The sequence below is a fragment of the Equus asinus genome, chromosome 21 (assembly GCF_041296235.1).
Source record: "Equus asinus isolate D_3611 breed Donkey chromosome 21, EquAss-T2T_v2, whole genome shotgun sequence".
Taxonomy (NCBI): domain Eukaryota; kingdom Metazoa; phylum Chordata; class Mammalia; order Perissodactyla; family Equidae; genus Equus; species Equus asinus.
Genome location: NC_091810.1, coordinates 95,442,723 through 95,465,517, shown reverse-complemented (window position 1 = coordinate 95,465,517; position 22,795 = coordinate 95,442,723). Strand labels below are relative to the sequence as shown.

Sequence of the window (22,795 nt, the reverse complement as noted above, 5' to 3'; positions counted from 1 at the left end):
CAAGTAGTATTCCATTGTGTGTATATACCACATCTTTATCTATTTATCCATTGACAGGCACCTAGGTTGTTTCCAAGTCTTAACTATGGAGAATAATGCTGCAATGAATATAGGAGTGCAAATATCTTTTCAAATTAGTGTTTTTGTTTTCTTTGGATCAATGCCCAGAAGTGGAATAGCTGGACCAAATGGTAGGTCTGTTTTTAATTTTTTGGAGCATCTGCATACTGTTTTCCATAGTGGCTGCACCAGTTTACAGCCCCACCAGCAGTGTATGACGGTTTCCTTTCCTCCACATTCTCTCCAACATTTATTTCTTGACTTCTTAATAATAGCCTTTCTAACACACGAGGTGATATCTCACCATGGTTTTGATTTGCATTTCCTTAATAATTAGTGATGGTGAACATCTTTTTATGTACCTCTTGGCCACCTGTATATCTTCTTTGGAAAAATATTTATTCAGAGCCTTTGCCCATTTTTTAATTAGATGGATAGTTTTGTTGTTGCTGAGATGTATGAGTTCTTTATATAATTTAGATATTAACCCCTTATCAGATATATGATTTGCAAATATCTTCTCCCAATGGTTAGGTTGTCTTTTCATTTTGATGGCGGTTTTCTTTGCCGTGAGAAAGGTTTCTAGTTTGATGTAGTCCCATTTGTTTATTTATTCTTTTGTTTTCCTTGCCTGAGGAGACATGATATTCAAAAGATGTCAAAGAGTGTACTGCCTATGTTCTCGTCTAGGAATTTTATGGTTTCAGGTCTCACATTCAAGTCTTTAATATATTTTGAGTTAATTTTTGTGTATGGTATAAGATAATTGTTTTCATTTTTTTGTGTGGCTGTCCAGTTTTCCCAACACCGTTTATTGAAGAGACTTTCCTCTCCCCATTGTATGTTCTTGGCTTCTTTGTCAAAAATTAGCCGTCCATAACTGCATGGGTTTATTTCTGGGCTCTCGATTCTGTTCCACTGATCTGTGTGTCTGTTTTTTTTTGCCAGTACCATGCTGTTTTGGTTTACTATAGCTTTGTAGTATATGTTGAATTCAGGGAATGTGATACCTCCAATTTTGTTCTTTATCTTAAGATTGCTTTGGCTATTCAGAGTCTTTCGTTGTCCACATACATTTTAGTATTTTTTGTTCTATTTTTGTGAAAAATGTCATTGGGACTTTGATAGAGATTACACTGAATCTGGAGAACGCTTTAGGAAGTACGGACATGTTAACTATGTTAATCTTCCAACCCATAAACATGGAATATCTTTCCATTTCTTTGTGTTTTCTTCAACTTCTTTCAACAATGTTTTATAGTTTTCAGTGTACAACTCTTTCTCCTCCTTGCTTAAATTTAGTCCCAGGTATTTTATTCTTTTTGTTGTGATTACAGATGGGATTGCATTCTTGATTTCTCTTTCTGCTAGTTCATTGCTAGTGTATAGAAATGCAACTGGTTTTTGTATGTTGACTTTCTACCCTGGAACTTTACTGTATTTGTATATTACTTCTAATAGTTTTTTGGTGCATTCTTTAGGGTTTTCTATATATGAAGTCACATCATCTGCAAATAGTAATCATTTTACCTCTTCCTTTCCAATTTGGATACCTTTTATTTCTTTCTTGCCTAATTGCTCTGGCTAGGATTTCCAATTCTACGTTAAATAACAGTGGTGAAAGTGGGCGTCCTTGTCTTGTTTCTGTTTTTCACCACTGAGTATGATGTTAGCTGTGGGTTTGTCATTTATGGCCTTTATTATGTTGAGGTGCTTTCCTTCTATACCGATTTTGTTGACAGTTTTTATCACAAATGGATGCTGAATCCTGTCACATGCTTTCTCTGCGACTACTGAGATGATTACATGATTTTCATTCTTCATTTTCTTAATGTGGTATATCACATTAATTGATTTGTAGATAATAAACCATCCTTGCATTTCTGCAACAAATCCCACTTGATCATTGTGCATGATTCTTTTGATGTACTGCTGTATTCAATTTGCCAATATTTTGTCGAAGACTTTTGCATCTACGTTCATCAGTGATACTGGCCTGTAATTTTCTTTTTTTGTGTTGTCCTCATCTGGTTTTAGTATCAGGATAATGTTGACCTCATAGAATGAATTAGGAAGCAACCTCTCCTCTTCAATTTTTTGGAAGAATTTGAGAAGGATAGGTATTAAGTCTTATTTGAATGTTTGGTAGAATTCACTGGGGAAGCTGTCTGGTCATGGAATTTTGCTTTTAAAAGGTTTTTGATTACTGTTTCAATCTCCTTACTATTGATCAGACTATTCAGATTCTCTATTTCTTCTTTATTCAGTTTTGGAGGGTTGTAAGATTCTAAGAATTTACCCATTTCTTCTAGACTATCCAATTTGTTGGCATATAGCTTTTTGTATTTTTCTCTTTTAATCCTTTGTATTTCTGTGGTGTCTGTTGTTAATTTCTCCTCTTTCATTTCTGATTTTATTTATTTGAGCCTTCTCTTTTTCTTGGTGAGTCTAGCTAGAGGTTTGTCAATTTTGTTTTTCACAGAACCAGCTCTTAGTTTCAATCTTTTCCATTGTCTTTTTAGTCTCTATTTCATTTATTTCCACTCTGATTTTTATTATTTCCTTCCTTCTACTAATTTTGTGCTTCATTTGTTCTTTTTCTAGTTTTTCTAGGTGTAATATTAGATTGTTTGATATTTTTCTTGTTTCTTCAGGTAGGCCTGTTTTACTATAAACTTCCTACTACTGTTTTTGCTGTGTCTCATAGATTTTGTTGTCATATTTTCATTTTCATTTGTGACCAGCTATTTTTTTATTTCTCCTCTGATTTCTTCGTTGACCCAATAGTTGTTCAGTAGCATTTTGTTTAATCTCCACATTTCTGTGACTTTTCTAGATTTCTTCTTGTAACTGATTTCTAGTTTAACATTGTAGTCAGAAAAAAATGCTTGATATTATGTCAATATTCTTAAATTTACTGAGACTCGTTTTGTAGCCCAATATGTGATCTATCCTGGAAAATGAATGTTCCATGTGCATTCAAAAAGAATGTATATTCTGCAGTTTTTGAATGGAATGTTCTGTATATATCTACTAAATCCATCTGGTCTAATGAGTCATTTAAGGTATTGATCTTGTCTGAAAGATCTATCCATTGATGTAAGTGGAGTGTCGAAGTCCCCTATTACGGCATTACGGTCAACTTTTCCTTTCACATCTGTTAATATTTGCTTTATGTATTTAGGTGCTCCTATGTAGGATGCATAGATATTTACAAGTGTTATGTCATCTTGTTGGGTTGTCCCCTTTATCATTATGTAGTGCCCTCCTTTGTCTCATGTTACAGTTCTTGTTTTAAGGTCAATTTTGTCTGATATAAGTATTGCTAGCCCAGATTTCTCTTTGTTTCCATTTGCATGGAGTATCTTTTTCCATCCCGTCACTTTCAGTTTGTGAGTATCTTTAGGACTGAAGTGTATCTCTTATATGCAGCACATATATGAATCTTGTTTTTCATCCATTCAGCCACCCTATGTCATGTGATTAGAGCATTTAGTCCATTTACATTTAAAGTAACTATTGATAAGTATGTACTTGTTGCCATTTTGTTACTTTTTTCTGGACGTTTTTGTAGTTCTTCTCTCTTCCTTTTTTCTTCTCTTGTTCTCTTCCCTTGTGATTTGTTGGCTTTCTTTAGTGTTCTGTTTGGGTGCCTTTCTTTCTATTTTTTGGGAATTTATTACAGGTTTTTGCTTTGTGTTTACCATGAGGTTTATATGTAATAACCTATGTATATAGCAATCTATACTAAGTTGATTGTCTCTTAAGTTCAACTTCTTAGTAAAAGCCCTACACTTTTACTCCCTCCCCCCATGTTTTATGTTTTTGACATCATATTTTTACCTGCTTTATTTTTGTGGATCTCTTAACATAGATATAGATGATTTTAGTACTTTTGTCTTTTGACCTTCATGCTAGATTTATAGGTGGTTGATCCACTACCTTTACTGTATATTTGCCTTTACCCATAATATTCTTTCTTTGATAATTTTCTTATTCCACTTTGTGGCCTTTTCTTTTCCACTTAAATAAATCCCTTTAACACTTCTTGTAAGACCACTTCAGTGGTGAAGAACTCCTTTAGTTTTTGCTTGTTTGGAAAACTCTCTCTCTCTCTTTCCATTCTGAATGGTAACCCTGCTGGGTAGAGTATTCACGGTTGTAGGTTTTTCCATTCAGCGGTTTGAGTTTATCATGCTACTCCCTTCTAGCCTGTAAGGCTTCTGCTGAGAAGCCAGCTCATAGCCTTATGGGGTTTCCTTTATATGTAACTTGTTTTTCTCTTGCAGCCTTTAGAATTTTCTCTTTAATTCTTGATATTTTAATTATAATGTGTCTTGGTGTGGGCCTCTTTGGGTTCACCTTGTTTGGTAATCTGCATGCTTCCCATACCTAGATGTCTGTTTCTTTCCCCAGGTTAGGGAATTGTTCAGCTATTGTTTCTTAAAATAAGTTCTCCGCCCCTTTGTCTTTCTCTTCTTTTTCTGGGACACCTATAATGTGGATGTTAGTATGTTTGATGTCCCAGGGTCCATTAGACTGTCCTCATTCTTTTTAATTCTTTTTTCTTTTCAGCTTGGATGATTTCCTCTAGTCTTTCATCCAGTTGCTGATCTATTCTTCTTGTCATCTACTCTGCTGTTGATGGCCTCTAGTGAATTTTTCATCTCCATTATTATATTCTTCAGCTGTGATTGGTTCTCTTTTACACTTTCTAATTCTTTGCTTAAGTTTTCACTGTGTTAATCTATTTTTCTCCCTATTTCAGTGAGCATCCTTATGACTATTAGTTTGTACTCTTTATCAGGGAGATTGTTTATCTCTGTTTCATTTAGTTCTTTTTCTGAGGATTTGTCCTATTCTTTTATTTGGGACATATTTCTTCATCTCCTCATTTTGCCTACTTCCCTGTGCTCATTTCTATGTATCAGGTAGATCAACTATGTCTCCCAGTCTTGGAAATGTGGGCTTATGTAGAAGAGATGTCTTATGGGACCCCAGAGTATGTTCCCTTTTCATCACCCATGACAAATGTTCCAGGGATGTCCTCTGTGTGGGCTGTGTGTGCCCTTTTGTTGTGGTGGGGTTATTATGGCTGTGGATGCACGGGTAGGCTGGGCTGGCACCCAGGCTGGCTGGTTGTGAGGCCCAGCCACATGCAGCTCCTACAAGCACATTATTGGGTGGGGCAAGCCTGTTGCACGGATGTCTATGATGTCTGATAGTACACAACTACTGTAGTTTTGCTGGTAAGTTGTTTTTTTTTCACGGTGGGCATGAAGTCCAGCTTCTTTATTTTTTGATAACTTCCATTTTATCAACAAAGTAGGAAGTAAGGCTATCAAGAAGATTAGAAAGGTTTCAGGCTGAGGACGTGAGAAAAGTGGAGAAGATAATAAAGCAGCAGTTCTTTAAAAATAAGTCAAACTTTTCAACAATTCACAATATATTTCCTCCCAGTTAGTGGGAATCAATGATGTTCTCCAATTACACTGGATTTATGAACAAGTTAGGCATACAAGAGATTTTATTCCCTATTCTTTGTTTTGGCCTTCACTTCCTGATGCTCTCCTTCATCTAACCCAAGTTTCACTATGATCTTTGACTTCCCAGGGAGAAGTGTTCATTTTAACTTGCAGGCAAATAATATTACACTCTGAAGGCTCCTCAAGCTAAATGACCATGCTAGGCCCAGAGGCACACAACCGCTGCAGGCCCCTGGTGTGGCTGGCTACACGGCCTGCAGCACTCAGCTGCCTCAAATGCATTGGTGGGTGGGGCAGGCTTCCGGTGAAGTCAGCTGCACAGCACAGCTGTTGCTCACTCACTTTTCGGCAGGGGCAGGCCTCTGGCAAGAACTGGCCAGGCAGCCCTGTGGTGCACAGCTGCCTCAGGAGCGCTGATGGGCAGGTCCGGCCCTAGGAGCAGCAGTGTGCAACCATTTCAGGTGTTGGAGGTGGGGCCGATTCCCTGTGTGCGAGGCCCAGGGGCTCAAGTCAGCTATGGGCTTGCTCGGGGTGGGGCCAGCGGGCTGCCTGCCGCCTTGCCTCACTCAACTACCCCCGGTGCTCCAGTGGGCAGGGCAGATCCCGCACTAACAGGCTGGAGAAAGGATTCCAATGGCGGCTTCCAGCATCTGTGTCATAGGACCAAGCTAGGTCACAATAACGGCTGCCACCAGTGTCTCAGTCCCTGAGAAGATGGGCACAGCCAGCTACAAGATGCGCTCTGAGCTCAGTAAATGAGTCTTTTTTACCAATGGACCATGCACTTTTCTACTGGTGTTTTTATGCTGGCTTCCGGGTTGAGTGAATCTGTGTGTGTGGGCCCTTTAAGAGCAGGTTTTGCTTTCCCTGAAGTTCTAGCTTTCCTGGGTGTATTCCCCATTGGCTTTCAAAGCCAGGTATTATGGGATCTTGTCTCTCTTGTCCTGGGTTGCCCAACGTGGAGCTCGAATCCCCATTCCTCTGGGAAAACCTCGGCACCTTTGAGATGGCTCCCTCCTGTGAAGCGCCGCAACTGGGGTGTGGTTTTTTTCCCTCTGTGGGGCTGTTTCTCTGCCTCTTCCACCCCCGTCTGTGTTGTCCCTTGTCGTGGACATTCTTTTTTATCCACTGTCCAAGTCTCCCTTGGATGAAATTATTCCACAGGGAGTTGTAGGTCTGTTGTGTCCTTGGGAGGAGGCGAGTTCAGGATCCTCCTTCGCTGCCATCTAACAAACTCCCCGAGACGTGTACTTCGAGTCAAACATTGTCACCCACGCATCCAGTCCCAAGTTATCACTGAGCAGAAACCTCCACTCACTTTTGTGTGTTTTACCTGCAGGAGCACAGCCAGGTTCTCACCACAAATATTGGAGAAAAGCCACACTGTGCTTCTGGCAGGGGGAGGGGCAAAGGAGCCATTTCGAAATGCCCCAGGACACTCTAAATTTACATTTTTTAAGGGCATCAAGAAAACTAAAGAAACTCTGTAATTTAGATAGGCCTAAATATGATGTTTTCAAAACATAGGTATTTGTTATTTGTATTTGTACTGTATATGTTTTTTATAAACAGATAGATAACTTACAGATTTATCTAAAGCATCTCCTGCCAAAACAATAAGCCAGAAAAAGCACTGTTTCTCAGGTTTTGGAAATCACAGTATAGAGCAGCGGTAAAGTCAAAAATAAAAGAACACGAAAAAAAAAAAGCAAACGACATCCAAATATCAGCCTAGGCAATTATTAAAGACGCTCATGTCACAGGAGCCCCAAGGCCACAACTGCGTGGTTAAGCATGAATTCCAGGGTGACTCAGCTCACCTTCCAGCATCCTGATGGCCCATACACACATTCATGAGTGTGTTGCAGACGAAGCTGTAGCGATTGGCCGCGTTGTCACTAAGGATCTTGCCCAGCACTGAGTAGTTGATGCTACGGGCTGAAGGATTCTCGATAAAATCCATCATGAAGTCCGGATCCCATCGCAAGTTAGAATTTGCAGGCATCACATTATTATAGATGGTTTGCTTAACTTTTGAACAGGCACTACTGAGGTTACAAGAAGAAGAGTTAAAGAAAAAACAAAACTAGAATAACTAGGAAGTTATTTCAATTAAGGGCAGATTAAATGGCAGCAACTGTAATGTATTCCCAGAGAAGATTCACATTATGAGTTCTTGATTCCAACTTCTTAGGAATTGGCACCAGGCACAGTGCCCGGAATGCAGTAGCTGCTCAATAAATTTAAAAAAAAATGTTTTTAAGTTGCTGAATGGGTGGAAGAACAAAACAAGAATAAGACATTTGGTTACGAATCTTAATTATTTTCTGAAGCTTTTCTACATTTTACATGCTCTAAGAGGATTTACTAAGGCTTCCAACAACTATATCTGAATAGTGGTTATAAAGTGTTATTACTTCAGAATAAAAATGGATTAGATTATACACCAGACGGGATTAGTGCTATATTTCCCCCCAAACTCCCATTACACAACTTTATAGGTGGCGCTTCATATCCCATTATTACAGCTGTTTAGTAGAGGGAATTTCAGGCAGTGCTGCTCCCGGTGAGGCACCGCCACGCTGATCCCAAGCAGCGCCACCATCCGTCGTCGGTCTCCTAACCTCCACACGCCCAGTGCACATGACTTGAATAACTCACTAACAGGCTTGCACTACCCTGCAGGAGCTCAGGGGCCAAGAGGCTGTTGGGCTTTCTTGGGAAGTTCACTGTAGAAATCAGGGCTGTTGCAACAACCGCGTCACGTACGAGAAAGCTCTCTGAACCCTCAACTGAAACTGAAAGCTCTCCATCAAGGAAGAAGACAGGGGGTTATTATTATTACATCATTCTGGGCAAAGATGTTTCCAGACTCACTCAAATGCTCTAAAAGGGATTCTTTTGAAATCTAACTCAATTCACGAAGACATACTGTCACATTTTTTCCCTATCAACACCAGTGAAAATACCATGATTTTTTGGTCTGTATCTTTCATCCAACAGATTTTTTGCAATGTCTGCTATGAGCCAGATGCTCTTGAAGGCACTGGGATACAGCAGCAAAGAAAACACAGAAAATGTCTGCCTTCATGAAGTTTACATTCTAGGAAGGAACCAGACCATAATAAATCTATAATGTACCGAGAGAGGAAGCTCTAAGGGTCAGAGAATGACAGAGAGTACGGGGCACAGGGGTCGGGGAGGCAGAGCAAGAATGAACTGTGGGTGTGAGCATGCAAGGAACTGGGAGAAGCACTAGGTGTGCTCTGCAAAAGCCCCAAGACAGGGGTGTGCTTGCTGGTTTGGAGACGAGTAAGGGGTCTCATGTGTAAGAACGGAGTGAACAGAGAAAGAGACAGAAGAGAAAATGAGATCCTGAAGGCTAGGTAAGGACTTTGAATTTTGTTCTCAGTAGATGAGAAGCCACAGGAAAACTTCAAGTCATTCCTGTTTTAAAAGAATGCCTTTAGTGGAAATGTTGGTAATATGCTCAGGAGAGTCAGCGTGCAAGCAGGGAAACCGGTCAGAAGGCTCTGCAGTGGTCCAACCAAGAGACAAGCATGGAGGCAGAGGCAGAGCAGTGAAGAGCGGTCAGATCCTAGACACACCCGGAAGGTCAAGCTCACAGGACTGACAAACAAACCGGATGCAGCATACGAGAGGGCCAAGACAACCCCAACTGGGTGTTCCTTCCTTACCTCCTTCTAGATTCCAAATTTATTTTGCCAACTATTACTGTCTCCTTCCTTCCCCCCACTTACAATTAATAATCTAAATTTCCTCAAAATAACATTAAATAAGTATGTATTTTCCAGCACCTGTCTACATGTTGGGGTGGCAAGTGGTAAGACGCAGAGAAGGACAGGGAGTCGGAGATGCTATCAGAAATAGGATGGTCAAGGGAGCAGAGAAGCAAACAAAGTGAGAAAGTAAGTCGCAGATGGTAGGGAAGCAACATTCCAAGTGAGGTAACAGCAGGTGCAAAATGCAGGATGTTTTCTCTCATTTATCTCAAAACTGCAATCATAACTAAACGTGCACAGTAATTTGTAACAGGAGGTTATAGCTACAATGAAAGGTAACTCGATGTGCATTCTGGCAGATGCAATTATGATTAACTTTCACTACTAAAAAGGATGACGATAGTGGTTGAGTCTATCACAAGCGTAGGCATAACCCTGTTCCCGTTATTTTGATTTTCTTCTACCCACCTGAAGAGGTCTCCAAATTTACTTCTGAGGTGGCTACAGGACACGTAGAGGTCATAGAGGTAGGCTAAGATGCATCTTTCGGGGGAAGAACACTCCGAGGGGTTCGCGACGTGCTTCACCACACCGCACAGCCTGGGGAGAATGACACGGGGGACGAGAGGCACATTTTGCTTATACGTATGTTACCGTTTCAATCTTTTAGAGTGAGAACACATCCATGTATAACTTGAGTAAGAAAAGAGAGATCAGACTGTTGACACGAATCACTAAGGCAATGGTAAATAACTGAATAAAGGGTCAGTTTTCGATTACGATAATGAGATACTAGATATTAAAAAAAATTCAGAAATGCATTAACAAGAAGTGAAAGAAATCCTCCACACAGAAGGCATAGATGGAGGAATCCGTCAGTTAAGTGGCTGAGACTAGAACACAAAACGAAAGGTAAGGAGAGACCCTCCCTTCAGTAAAAAGATACACAAATTCAGGGAGTTTGCAAAGATCCTCAAATCCACTCCTATGTGAAGGAGCAATTCTTCAAAACAGTCAGTCTGGGAAACCCATTTTCAAGACTGTAAGCTGGCTCTGGCGTGAACTTGATGAATTCATGGTTCAGGGTCACATTCTTCTTATTTATTCAAACTAGAAATATTTATTTTAGTTTATCTTACATAAGAATTAGAGCCCCTTCTTTTTAGTACCATTCTCTACGCGTCTTTCAGGTCAGAAGTACTGTTACTACTCCAACTCTGTGCCATTTTCCCCAATCAGAACCGTGGTCTCTTGGACCATGGTCCATACAACACGAAAGTTCATACAACCCAGAAGTAAACACAGGGGCCCATCCACCTATATGTGAGTCTGATTCCACTACCATCTTGTGTTCTTGTAACACTACTACAATAGTGTCATAGATGACTCATTTTTAAAGCTGAAAAGTGCTTTAGAAATCACCTGATTCATCTTCCTCACTTTACAAGGAAGGCTCTGAGGCTCAGAAAGGTGAAGTAGCTTGTCACAGGCAAAGAGCTAGCTCATATCAGATCCAAGAGAGAGCTAAGCCTCCAGACTCCCAGGGCAGAGCAATCTGCACTATTCAGGGGACAGGGGGGAGCCAGAGGGCGCCTGGGATGTCCAGGCCCACAAGGACACTGGTACCACAGGTGGAACCCAGGGAACTATGGGAGGAAATGTCAGTGGAGCGTCCCAAATCCTATGAGTTGACAGCAGCAGATGGGGCCACCAGACAGCTGACAAAAGCTGTCAATTACAGCAGGTGTCACATAATTAATAAGAAAGCAGATTATTCAATCAGTGGTTAATACGTAAACAAAAAAATTCCAGACATAACCTGGAAAACAGAATTATTTTGTGATTAAAGAAAACAGTCCCTTATTGAGAGTTTGGTGGGCACCCACTGCTCAGAGGCCAGTGTTCTTTGAACATGTTGTCACTTGCTAGAGGTAAGAAAAACTCTGATTATTGAGGTCCAGTATACTCATTCATATAAGCTCAAAAAAAGCAGCTTGGGGGAAAATACTTATCCTTACTTTGTATAAAAAAGTTAATATCAAATATGATCTTATGAACATTTAATAGAACATAAATTTAAAATGTCAAAATAAACGATACTAAAATAAATTTCAAAACAAACAAAAAGAAAAAATTACTTGTCAAAACCTGTTCTATCCATTTCACGATGGGAGTCCGCACAAGTTTAAGACGTGTGGTCTTAGTCGAGCAGCTCCAGTGAGCTCCTACGAGGAAGGTCTCAGCCGCCCGGGAGATGGAAGAGCCATGTGCTGTTGGCCACCTCCCTTCTCCAAGTGCTTCATTTAACAGGCCTCAGTTCCAGCTCCTTGACTTATAAAATGGTCCTAATTATTCAACCTTACAGGGTAGTTGAGGGTTATTAAATAGTTGTATATTTCCCGAATTCTAAGATGATTACGTTCTCACATTTAAAAATGTCTGGGATGTTTCACATTTCACTTAATAATCAATGTTTACAATTAATGTGCGAGCATTTCCTTTTCCCCAAAAAAGTTGCTGTTAAATGGATGCCACTCTGGAGCAGAGTATAAATTGATGGCTTGTACCAGATTACAAAAGAAAGCACTGCGGAACCAAAGAACCCCATGTTTCTTTTGAGCCAGGCAGGAAAAATGCAAGAGAAAGAAAAACAGGTTATCCTTTTTTTTTAGAAAGCACTGGAGAAAGGAGTCTGCAGTGGACAAAAAGGAGCTGAGTACAGTTTCTTTGAGAGCTCCTTATACTTCGCTGGTCCCCAAAAGGTTAGCCTCTAATGGGGATGACATCAGGCAGTTACTTAGCCCAATGTCACTAGGGGTAGTAGAAAAAACCTTAGCCTTCAATATACACAAACCAAAAAAGAATAAGAAGCAAGAAAGTCATTTGTTTTAGATTAACTCTTGTCAGAAGAGATCTTTAATTTATAAAAGAAATAAAATTGAAGAAGTAAATCTCTAAGATGACAGTGCATGCAGCAAAGCTCATTTGGTGATGGATCCTCCAAATATAAACTGAAATTACACGAACAAAGTAGCTGTCACGTGTTCACCATTCACACTAAGCCATGATGCTGGGTAGCAAAGATGACAGAGTGCTATAAATGACTGGCTTCTACTCTTAGAAACTAGGGCGGGGGGAAGGAAAGCAGGAAGGAAGGAAGGAAGGAATTATATGTTATTAAAAAGAATATACTTTTCATGTTTATATTTCCTTCTTTGATAAATATTTCCTTGCAAAATTATTCTTTAACTATAATTTTTCATTGAAACAAATGTTGGTACTATTTTTCTCTTAAAACCACTATAAAATTTCATCACAAGTTATACATTCCAGGATGTGAAAAACAATAATGGCATCATTTTATATACCAACCCTTCGAACACCTGGGCTGTCTGATCGGGATTCAGGATCAGACAGCTGTGGTACCGCCTGAGAACGGCCACGATGCAGACACACAGGCCCGTCGTGTAACTTCCTGCCAGGCTGGAGGATTTCAGGAGCAGTTCAGCTTCTACAACACTCAGTTCATTTAGTAGCTACAACGGGAGAAAAGAGTGAATAAAAATGTAGCTGCCAAAACAAACAGGAAAAACATTTAGTCTTGTAAACCACAGATGTATTGACTCATTCTAACCCTACCTGATCTCGCCCCTTATCCTGCCCCAGGACCATACACATATACAACTATAGTCTCAGAAAACACACCCCAATGAATTAAACTGGCTTTTATTTTTAATCTTTTACCAAATTATACAGTTTTTCTTCTGTCTAGACATCATGGTACACGCAATCACACAATACCCAATACTAAAATAGTCACCAAAACTTCATGGTGGCCCAAAGTTCTGGACTGGATAATTTCAGAGAAGAACATACCCATCTCTCACTTTTTTCCCCCTTTCCCTCCTTTTTAATAAAATGTAAGTTGTTTATCATTACTTTCTTGTTATTAACAAAGCTAATACCTCCAATAGAATAAGCAACAGAAACTAAGTTTTACTCCTATTCACTAACAACATAAGATAATAAACGAACTCAAGGTTATATGTAAGAGATATAGCAGGACAAATCAAATTATAAGGTTTTATTTTTTTACTCTTAATCTAAAATATACTGTTATAAAGAGCAAATAAACTTTCACCTTTCCCTAAGCAAAATAACAAAAGACAGTAAAAACTATCCTCAAAACTCTCACATTTTTAAAGACTATTACATATTTTATCACTATAATTATTTAATTGAAAACTACGACCACAGGTGCAATTAAAATGCTAGTTGAATACTGTTGATTCATAATTTCTCAATTATTCAAAAATGCACTGGGTGGCCCATTTTAAATCGTATGAGGCCTGGCAGGTTCGCTTCCCTAAAAATGAGAGAAGCAGGGTCTCTTTGACACCTGTATTGCGAAGTCAATTAGTCCATTGATGTTCAGTGCTGGCTCCATGAGATCAAAAATGAGCTGAATATGGTGAGCCAAAGGGAGGTGATAGGAGGTCCCTGATGCGAAGCTTGTGATCTGCTCCAGCACATTGTTAGAGATCTGTGAAGAAAGGAGTGGAAGTAATTAAAAGGCAAATATTCCAAATAATTTTTATTTGTCAAATTATTTTAATTTTTTAAGCAGGAAATTTGAATTTATATGTGATTCTACTTAGAAGAAAGTTAACACACGTTCCTACAGAAACCAAAATCATGTACAAATCAAACAACTTCCTTACTACAACTATAATTTGAAGAAATAAACCAAGTTGTCATTAAGATCTAGACCTAACTATCTTAAAGGTGGAACAGCTACAAATGTTAATTAATTTCCAGATAACATCTATGTGAATATCAAAGGATTTGTAAAACAAAACAGATTTGGTTTCTTCCCAACTGCACAGTATTTTATTTCAGTCATCAACAGATTTCTCCCTTATCAATAGCGATGTAGAACCAAAATGGGGTGACATAAGTATGGCGTTAGGGTGTTGATTATTATCATAAGGTAAAAGTAATATCATGATAAAAATTAACTCTGCTGAGGAAGGCAACCTGACACTTAAAACTGACCTACTCAATAGTTTGAGATGTTTCCAAATATATTTTTAAAAACATATCTATAAAGACAACTAAAGCCAAAAACATATTGCACAAACGAGATTTTGAAGGAAATGTGACTACCCCACACGTATGATAAGACAGCGTTAAATGGCCACCTGAGACGTCACTTGATGCTGATCAAAATACGACAGGAGTTGGAGTTTTGTGAACACAGTCTCCAGTGTTGGAAACGCTTCCTGTTTGCTCTTCCTGGCTTTTTGTCCTTCATCTCCAACTAAACAAACACATAGTGGATTCATTATTTTCCATTTAATAGAAGTGCTTGACTTTTTTGATGGATACTTTTTATTGAAGTATAACACACATACAGAAAAGTGCACCAACTCTATGAATTTCTACAAATTAAATACTTATGCCATGAAACTCAAATCTCATACCAGAGAATTTTATACCAATGGAACTATATGATAGATGCATTTAACGGCTGGCATCTTTCACTCAACATTATGCTTCTCAGACTGATCCATATTGTTGAGGTAATTTTAATTTGTTCTAAAAATTAATAATTCTCACTTATATACAGTATTCCAATATGTAACTATACCATCATTTATTTATCCATTCTAGTGAGTAGTTCCTAGATTTTGGGTACTATGAGATGTGCCTCTGTGAACATTTCTAAGTGACTTTTAAAATACGATGATAGTAACAATGAAGGGGGGAAAATCACCCAGCCTCACTCTGACTAATAGGAAACTTCACTGGCATCTTAGGAGACTCACTGTGATATTTTTTCCCAAACAGTTTAATATTTAAAATAGGAAATTTACACGATTCCTAACACTTTTACGGGTAGGAAGGAATTAAATTACTCTACATTAATGGGAAAGTGCTACATTGATAAATTCAGAATAAAGAAGTTTGAAGAAAATGTGATAAATATTACTTATCCCAGAGGAGGAATAATTATTCTTTTCAAGAGTTCTAAGGATAAGATCCAAAAATAATTAGATCTTGCTTTTAAATATTTCTTAATATATGTATTTACCAAGACAAATCTAAACACAAAAAGGAAAGATTAGATTATATGATCTCTAAGGTCATTTCCAACAGCAGGATGCTAAGTAGTCAAAGGTCACAGACATAAAGAGCTCTGCCACTCACATCTTATTTGGAAAGTTCAATTTCAGAGAACAAAGGTCACTTCAAACATTTCTCTATTAAAGACACAGGAGAGACTGCATTGAACTCAAAAAGATATTGCAAATGGAAAATATCATGGTTTTAGAAAGTAACATTAGAAAAGGAGACTTCTTTTTCAATAATAAGCAATTATAGTTTAAGCCACCTCATCCCAAAAAAACCCAGGTTTTGTCCTTATTTCCTAAAACAAACAATACCTGATACCAGAGTAAATCAGAATTAAAAGGTGCTGAGGAACATAGGTGTAAGATTGCGCCAATTTCATCAAATAACACCAAACATAAAGCAAAGAACACAAACTAAGAAGTTCATTAACCTATTTGCTTTTCAGTATCTGTTCTCAAAGGCACAAATTAAGTGTGGAATTCTGCCTTCCATATAGCTGCTTACAGGTCATGAGCATGTTTAAAATGGCCAAGTTTTGAATTTTTCATTTACTAACATCACCAATCCAAGGCTGAAAGCTCACACCAGTAGTGTTGGGTACAATGTGCTTTAAAACTGAAGGTAACATAATTATTTAGTCCTTCCTGGGACCAAAACAAACAAAGGAACAAAAATGGCAGACGTGATGAAGCAGATCCAGCACAGAACTCCAACGCTTCTCTTCGTTTGTTTGTTTATGCCAGTAGGCTCCATTCACTTACATACAGCTAACTTCTTAAAATCTCATAGAGAAAAGATGTAATTGCTTCCTGGTATTTTACATTCACTTTCAAAGAAAAATACAAGAAACTAGTGGTGGTTCTCAATGGAATACTTTATTTTAATGATATTTACATGAGTTACAATTTTGTCATAACTCAGATTTTCCTCATCTGTCGTATGTTAACTTGCTTTCATAATATATATATTATTGCTCTTTTGTTGCTTAATTTTGGTCTTCTTTTTAAAAAAATCTTTACATCCTAGAAGTTTTGGCCTTTTAGAGATTGTTACGGTAAATTTCATTCATGTTTTCAAAAGACTTACCACTGAAAACCAAAGATAACTAGTCAATGTAAATGTAAAATGAAGTATGATTTTGTTCAACTGGAAAGGTCATGTAAGCGTTAGATCACAAACTCCCTTAGGTAAGACCTGGCTGGTCTAGGAACACTCCTGGCGAGTTCCTAAAGTCATGTTTGTCTGTGCAGCTGGAGAGCAACGCATACTAACACAAGCTCTGCTTTCCTGCCTTATCAATCCTCATCTTTGAGAAAAAAGCGGGCAAATTTCCATTAATCTCAGGTACAGTTAGCCGGCTTCTGGTGAGCATACTAGGTTTTAAGTGGTGACTTGAACTTAAACACTCGGAAGACAGCTCACTACATCCCAAATCAACATATCTCTGCTTGCGGGATTTTATCTAAAATGAGGGAAAGACAAAAAACCCCTTTGAAGATGCCTCTCCACAGCCGTGCTTTCTATTACTGATATCCCAAAAAGCAGCACGAACAACAGAGATTTTTCTATCTGTGAGTCCACAAGCGAGAACTGCTTGTTTAAGAGTCTGGTACAAAGATAGGACAGACCTCAGTCTGGCATTAAAACCTCTTTGCGAAGGAAGGAAGTAGACTCAACAGAAAAGAAGACCACACTGCTTCCTTCCCCTTGCCCAGCCTCTCAGCCTTCCAAGGCCGAACCTGCCACAGGGCCTGGAAAGACTCTGCCAAATTAATTCAGATAAAACGTGTATTACTGAACCTTCCAAAAGAGAGAGAGTCCACCCCATTTCCAAGTACACAGAAAGCAGTTTCCAAGATTCTCCGTTAGCTGGTTGCAGGCCTTCTAAATTTAACCTTCTAATCGCAACCCATTTCCTCTTTGCTCTCAGAGAAAAGAGCAAAACAACAGATCGACAGTTTTTCTTAGCGCAGCTTCTTTTTTTTCAAGTTCAATAATGACAGGCCTACAACAATGGGTTTCATTTCCCTTCCACATTCTGCGTCGTCCCCTCATGGAGCCAGCGTAGCGCAAGGTCCTTAACTGGCGATGGGGGGTGGGGGGCATGAGGAATGTGATGTACATCACAGGAAAGTAACCTTCCCATCGTGTTCTCAGGACCCTCGCGTCCCACGTCACACTCCCGCATCGTCACATTCAGACTGGAAACGGGCGGCCCTCGTACCTTGTTGCTGCATGTGTGCTCCTACTGGTGGAGAGGAAAGGGAGCTTTCTGCATTAGGTACATCTGTCCTTTTCTGCAGGAAAGTGTGGATGAGCAATTCATCCTGTTACAGTCTCAACATTGGACCCCCTTTGGAGAGGTTCATAAAAAAGTGTTCATTTTGGACTGAGCAACAATGCAGGGCTCCCAGAGGCGGTTCATGCCATGTGCGAAAGAGCGCTGTTGGCACAGTGAAAACCCAAACTTTTCTTTCTCTGTATTATTCAAGCAATAGAGAAATAAATACCAGTGGTGGTAATGGAATATATATAATGCTATCGTATTTGCAATCATGAGACTGCCTAATAAAATAAACAAACCTTGAAAAGAGTAATTAGGCAAATGTGAAGTGGATAATTAACAAAATTCCAATTATGCAATGTGGTGACATAACATGACGGTACAGCTTCACTGTAAAAACTCTGTAAAAGCCTGGGGAGGGAGTATGCCAAGTAGAGAAGGACCCAATTTTCTCTTTCTCTTGAAATCATCTGGTGATATGGGTAGCCCCCACGACCTATTACAATTATTCTAAATAATGTAAGAAAAGATCAGCAGCTACACATCACGATTTTCAATTATCATGCAAATATGAGCACCCAGGTCAAACCACAAGCCTGAGAAAGGACAGACTAGAATTGGGGAAATAGATCTCTTCTCAACTAAGGGTTTTCCAACTCATTCTTCAGCACTTCATTTAAGAGCACTGTAGAAAACGTGAGAGGTATTAAAAAAAGAGCAGAAAATGAGAATTACCTACATCTCTCTATAGAACATGCTATTTTAATACAAAGATCACTATAAATGGAACCAAGGCCTCAAAATGTCAGTGTGCTGACTCATATTTCAAAGTGCAGTCATTCGGGAGAGGAAACACTGGTGACCGTGCCACGTCCCCTCTGATAAAGATGTGCTGAGAGCGAGCCTGAGGACAGCACGATGGAGCAAATGCAAAAGCTTCTCACCCCCAGTCTCGGTGCTGCTCTTCTTATTTAGGATTTTCAAAATATCTTTGGTAATTTTCTTCAGCTGATGCCGTGCTTCATCACGCTCCTTGCCCACTCCATAAAGAAGGATTGTGCGCTGGTTACATTCATGACTTGAAGATTCATCCTGAAAAACAGAAAACGCATCCTGAAGCCCTTGTTTGCAGGGGAGGGGCTGCGTTTCGCGTCCATGAGATGCACTGACCACAGCATCTCCATGCCGGCTTGCAGCGTCGCATCCCACTGCCCGCCTTTCAGTCCACCTCAACCTCCAGTGTCAACACCCTTGTTTTTCCAGTTTGGAACTTGCTAAAGTAAAAAAACGTGTCAACTGACCTGAAGTCTTAATAGAAGCATTTGACGTGGGCGTACCCTACAGAGTAAGTTTTGACGACTGAGAAATTTTTCATTGTTTAAAGATGGGCGTGGTATTAATTTCACATCATATTATATACTATCTAGTCATACTTCTTCCTTAAGGAAAATGCTACTTCTTAGTAAGCTTGGCTTTCTATATACAGCATCATTAAATATTTTATATTTAGAAAAAAGTTCTCACTGGAATCCTCAAGTACTTTTACCAAAAAATGTTCCATTTACTTCCAACACGACTGCAAGAGATACATGGATATTTATTTCCAAATGACAAAACAATAAAGAGTGTGGGTCTCATTAGGGGTGAGGTAAACAGTTGGAAATGTAAACATGTTCTGCGGCCACCTTCCTCTCTGGGCCACCTCTGCACCCCGCCCCCCACACAGGGAATTCAGACGCTGCTCTTCTCACACGGGACAGGAAGTTATTTAGTCGCAGCATAATGAGAACACAGACACACCGAGAAACGTATTTCCCAGCCAGAGTTAAACAGTCTGGGGCACGTTCTCTCTTACGCCTGGTTCTGAGTTTTTCTGTCTACGTCCCTCTCTTGCATCTTCTACTCTTCCGTTTTCTTAGCAGAGTTCCCAGCCCTCTCCTTCAGCCTCTCTCCTTTCCTCACTGTCTGGACCCGTTGCCCACGCCGGGCGCCTGCCCTTCCTAACAGCATCTAATCCAGAGGGGCGTACACGAGAAAGGACGTCTCCCAAGGAAAACAAACTGTACCGTGTTCAGAATGAGGAGCGGCTGCAAAAAAGGGCCCAATGCTCGGGACTTGGAAAATCCCAGTCTTTAGTCTGGAGGGCTCCACACGTGTGTGCACTCCGCACAAAGCAGCACGCGGCTTCTGCAGTCCTGAAAGAAGAGCCTCTTTTCTCCCCAGTTTCTGCCACTTTCCTCTCATGCCTGTTTGTCATTCTGTCTTTCTCTCTCACATCCTTGCATTCAAGACACCACTTCTCCTGGCGCTGGTTCCTTTGCTAATATTCACTTGTACACCCTGCCAATCTACCTTGCTACCCGGCCCCCAAACAATTACTAATGCTTCAGGTGTTCAAATATGCCTTCCTTAAAAAAAAAAAAAAAAATTAGGAGCAAGCCTCTTCTAAAAGCTTTGTTATTTAATATCCTGAGCATCCAAAACTCCCCCAAATTGTCAAAAGACAGAGCTAACCACAGGATAAGGTGACACAGGTAGTGATGCCCACACCTGCTTGCACATCTGAATGACCTGAGCTGCCCGTTAGTCCCCAGTTTGTGTTGCTGTTCACTGCCTTATTGACACGTTTCTTTTCTGTCTGGCGGGATGTGTACTTATGAGCCCCAGGAAGGGAAAAGGAGGGCACTGAGAAAGCCACAGAACTCAGGCAGTGCCAGTCATGTGTCCTGGCGACTGTTTTCAGTGAAGGCATTTGTCAAATGGTTCTAAAGTAACCTTCTGTGTGAGGGGTGATGGAAAGATGTTAGCAAAGGCACTCAACACCCGTTCATAGAGTATCTACCTACGGCGAGACAAGGTGCCGGGAACCCTGAGAAAATGCATGGATGCCAGGAACCCTGAGAAAATATGAGGAGTGCAGATTCAGCATCAGCAAAGCAGCACTGGCAGAGCTAGAAGGCCAAACAGGGATGAGGAGGGAAGGTATCTGGAGAGACCCACACGCTCATCACAGACACAGGATACTATGGCTCCACATTGCTCCCATGGCAGCCCAAGCTCGGGTGAGGGAGGGCGTGACTGCATTCAGGGTGGGCCACTGCGCAACTCCATGGTCCTGGAAAATGAGCTTTCTGAGCCTCAGACTGTTTGTCTGAGAAAATGGGGTAACAGCACCTTCCTTGTAAGGTTTTGTGAGCATAACTGAGATGAAGTACATAAAATGCTCAGCAGCGTACCAGACACAGCAGCCAACACCTGTTTCTACACTTTCACTTCTCTCTTGCACACACCCAGATCCACACTGTCACACATTACTCAAAGTCCCCCAGGACCCTGGGGCACTTCCTTCCTTTGCTGTTGCTCCTTCCGCCACCTAAAATACTCTCAACAGCCTCAGCTTCGCTGGTGGAAATGCTACGCACAACGACAGCGCCAGGTCCCTCACTGTCACATCAGTTTAGTGAAAGCCCTCGCCCCAGGAGGGGCAAGGAGGGGAAGAGGGCCTTTGGGGCCCGTATCACAATAATTCACTTACTCTCCAGGTGTCTGTTTAATGTCCGTCAATTTTGTGAGGGAGAACCCAGGTCTGTTTTATTCACAGTTATATTCTCTTTAATCGGCACTGATTTGGCACTTAATATTTGTTGAATACACAAATAATGAGTAAATAAGTGGACTAATGTAAAAGCACATGACTAAAAGAATAGGGCAAGGCCGAAGATAAGAACAAAAACTGGTTGTGTTGGAAGCTTAACCTGCTAAGTGCTGACAAACTGAAGAGAAGAAAGGAGAGGCAGAGAGAAAGTTAGAGCAAAAGAGTTTATAGGTGTAAACTAGGTCTTAGAGGCAGGAATAAAAATAAGGAACAAAATCAAGAGGTATCTGAAGGAAGTGAAGAACGGATCAGGCATCTGAGGGGATGTGCATCTCAGTGGATTTCAAGATGGACTCACTAGGTAGAATCTGTTGGGGGGAAACAAGAAGCTTCTAAGGGCGCAAGCTCATGCATTTACCTCTAGGTGAGAGGAATTTGAGAGGTAGGTGGAAATGGATTATAAATGCCTAACAGGTGGTTTGACGTGGGGACTACTGCAGAGGTGACAGCTTAGAGACGAACAGTATGTCACTGGGAGGGGTGCAAAGCCCCAGGTTCTCTTCAGAGGGAAGAATACAGAGAGCTGACAAACAAGCCATCAAATGATACACATGCTGTCTCCATAATTAATAAGATGACTGGAAAATGCAAGGTCACAGAAGTCAGGGAAGGGGACATTTAACAATAGGGGCCATCAGTACTGTCAAATGTAGTGAAGAAGTCACAATGGCCTCTCTGACTTGCTTATTAAAAGAAAACCACATGCGAACCTCAAAAGAGGAGTTTCTCTAAAGTGGTGAGGCAGAAAGCAGGAAACGGGGTGGAAGTATGAGCAGCCGGTGAACTGGTGAAGGTGAGGGAAGTACCCGACATTTACCAGTAGCTGGGCACCGAGAACAAGGGCCAGGAAGGAAAGAGAAGTTTTATTAGGACAACCAACAGCAAACTCTTGTTTCAAAGCTATGTTTCCAATAAAGGACTCTCCATAAAGGAGATCCAGACTGGAGGGCACAGGACTGACAAAGGAGATGGGAGACAATGGCCTCTCGTCTGGATTAACTTGGAAAGAAAGATGGGGACATCTTTCTACTCAACCACAGTGAAAAGTGAAAATGCAGGGAAGCATGGAGGCGAAGAAGTGAGGCAGCTGAAGCTCCTATCAGTTCACTGGCCCTGAAAGGCTCAAGGAGTTGGGTCACTAGCAAAGTCATGAGTTAAGAGTGAGTGAATGAATTATAAAGCAAGAGCAGCATGCAGTTAGCTGGAAAAGAATCACCAGTCAATAGCTATATGCAGTGTGAAGATGGTATTTGTTTCTGATAGTAACATTTTTAGAAAAATCATGATAGCTGTTACTAGTCTTCAAAGAGGAAAGGCAGAGACACTTTAAAGGTAACTGTTTTTCAATAGCCTACGAGATTTGTTTATATCAATTTTCTGTACATGTAGAAAATATATAAGTCTTCAAACAACAATTTATACTACATGAGAA

The 22,795-nt window shown here is 40.2% G+C and overlaps 2 protein-coding genes across 13 annotated transcripts in view; one reads left to right on the top strand and one right to left on the bottom strand.

The window, feature by feature from the left end:
* The window catches only part of MED12L (mediator complex subunit 12L), a 312,345-nt gene that overhangs the window by 60,032 nt on the left and 229,518 nt on the right, over positions 1 to 22,795 (bottom strand). For 10 of the 11 annotated variants that reach the window (XM_070493672.1, XM_070493674.1, XM_070493670.1 and 7 more), the window contains 6 exons: positions 18,653 to 18,800; positions 14,491 to 14,609; positions 13,689 to 13,832; positions 12,662 to 12,825; positions 9,758 to 9,889; positions 7,367 to 7,594 (listed from right to left, as the gene is read on the bottom strand). In XM_070493672.1, the coding sequence (XP_070349773.1) occupies positions 7,367 to 7,594; positions 9,758 to 9,889; positions 12,662 to 12,825; positions 13,689 to 13,832; positions 14,491 to 14,609; positions 18,653 to 18,800 (935 nt within the window). The remainder of the gene's footprint in view (positions 1 to 7,366; positions 7,595 to 9,757; positions 9,890 to 12,661; positions 12,826 to 13,688; positions 13,833 to 14,490; positions 14,610 to 18,652; positions 18,801 to 22,795) is intronic. The other variant, XM_070493669.1, reaches the window with a different exon arrangement.
* The window catches only part of P2RY12 (purinergic receptor P2Y12), a 51,922-nt gene that overhangs the window by 19,794 nt on the left and 9,333 nt on the right, over positions 1 to 22,795 (top strand). The window contains exon 2 of one of the 2 annotated variants that reach the window (XM_070493679.1): positions 18,717 to 19,053. The exons of the other annotated variant lie outside the window; for it this stretch is intronic. The gene's annotated coding sequence lies outside the window, so the exon portion shown is untranslated. The remainder of the gene's footprint in view (positions 1 to 18,716; positions 19,054 to 22,795) is intronic. 2 annotated transcript variants of the gene reach the window in all.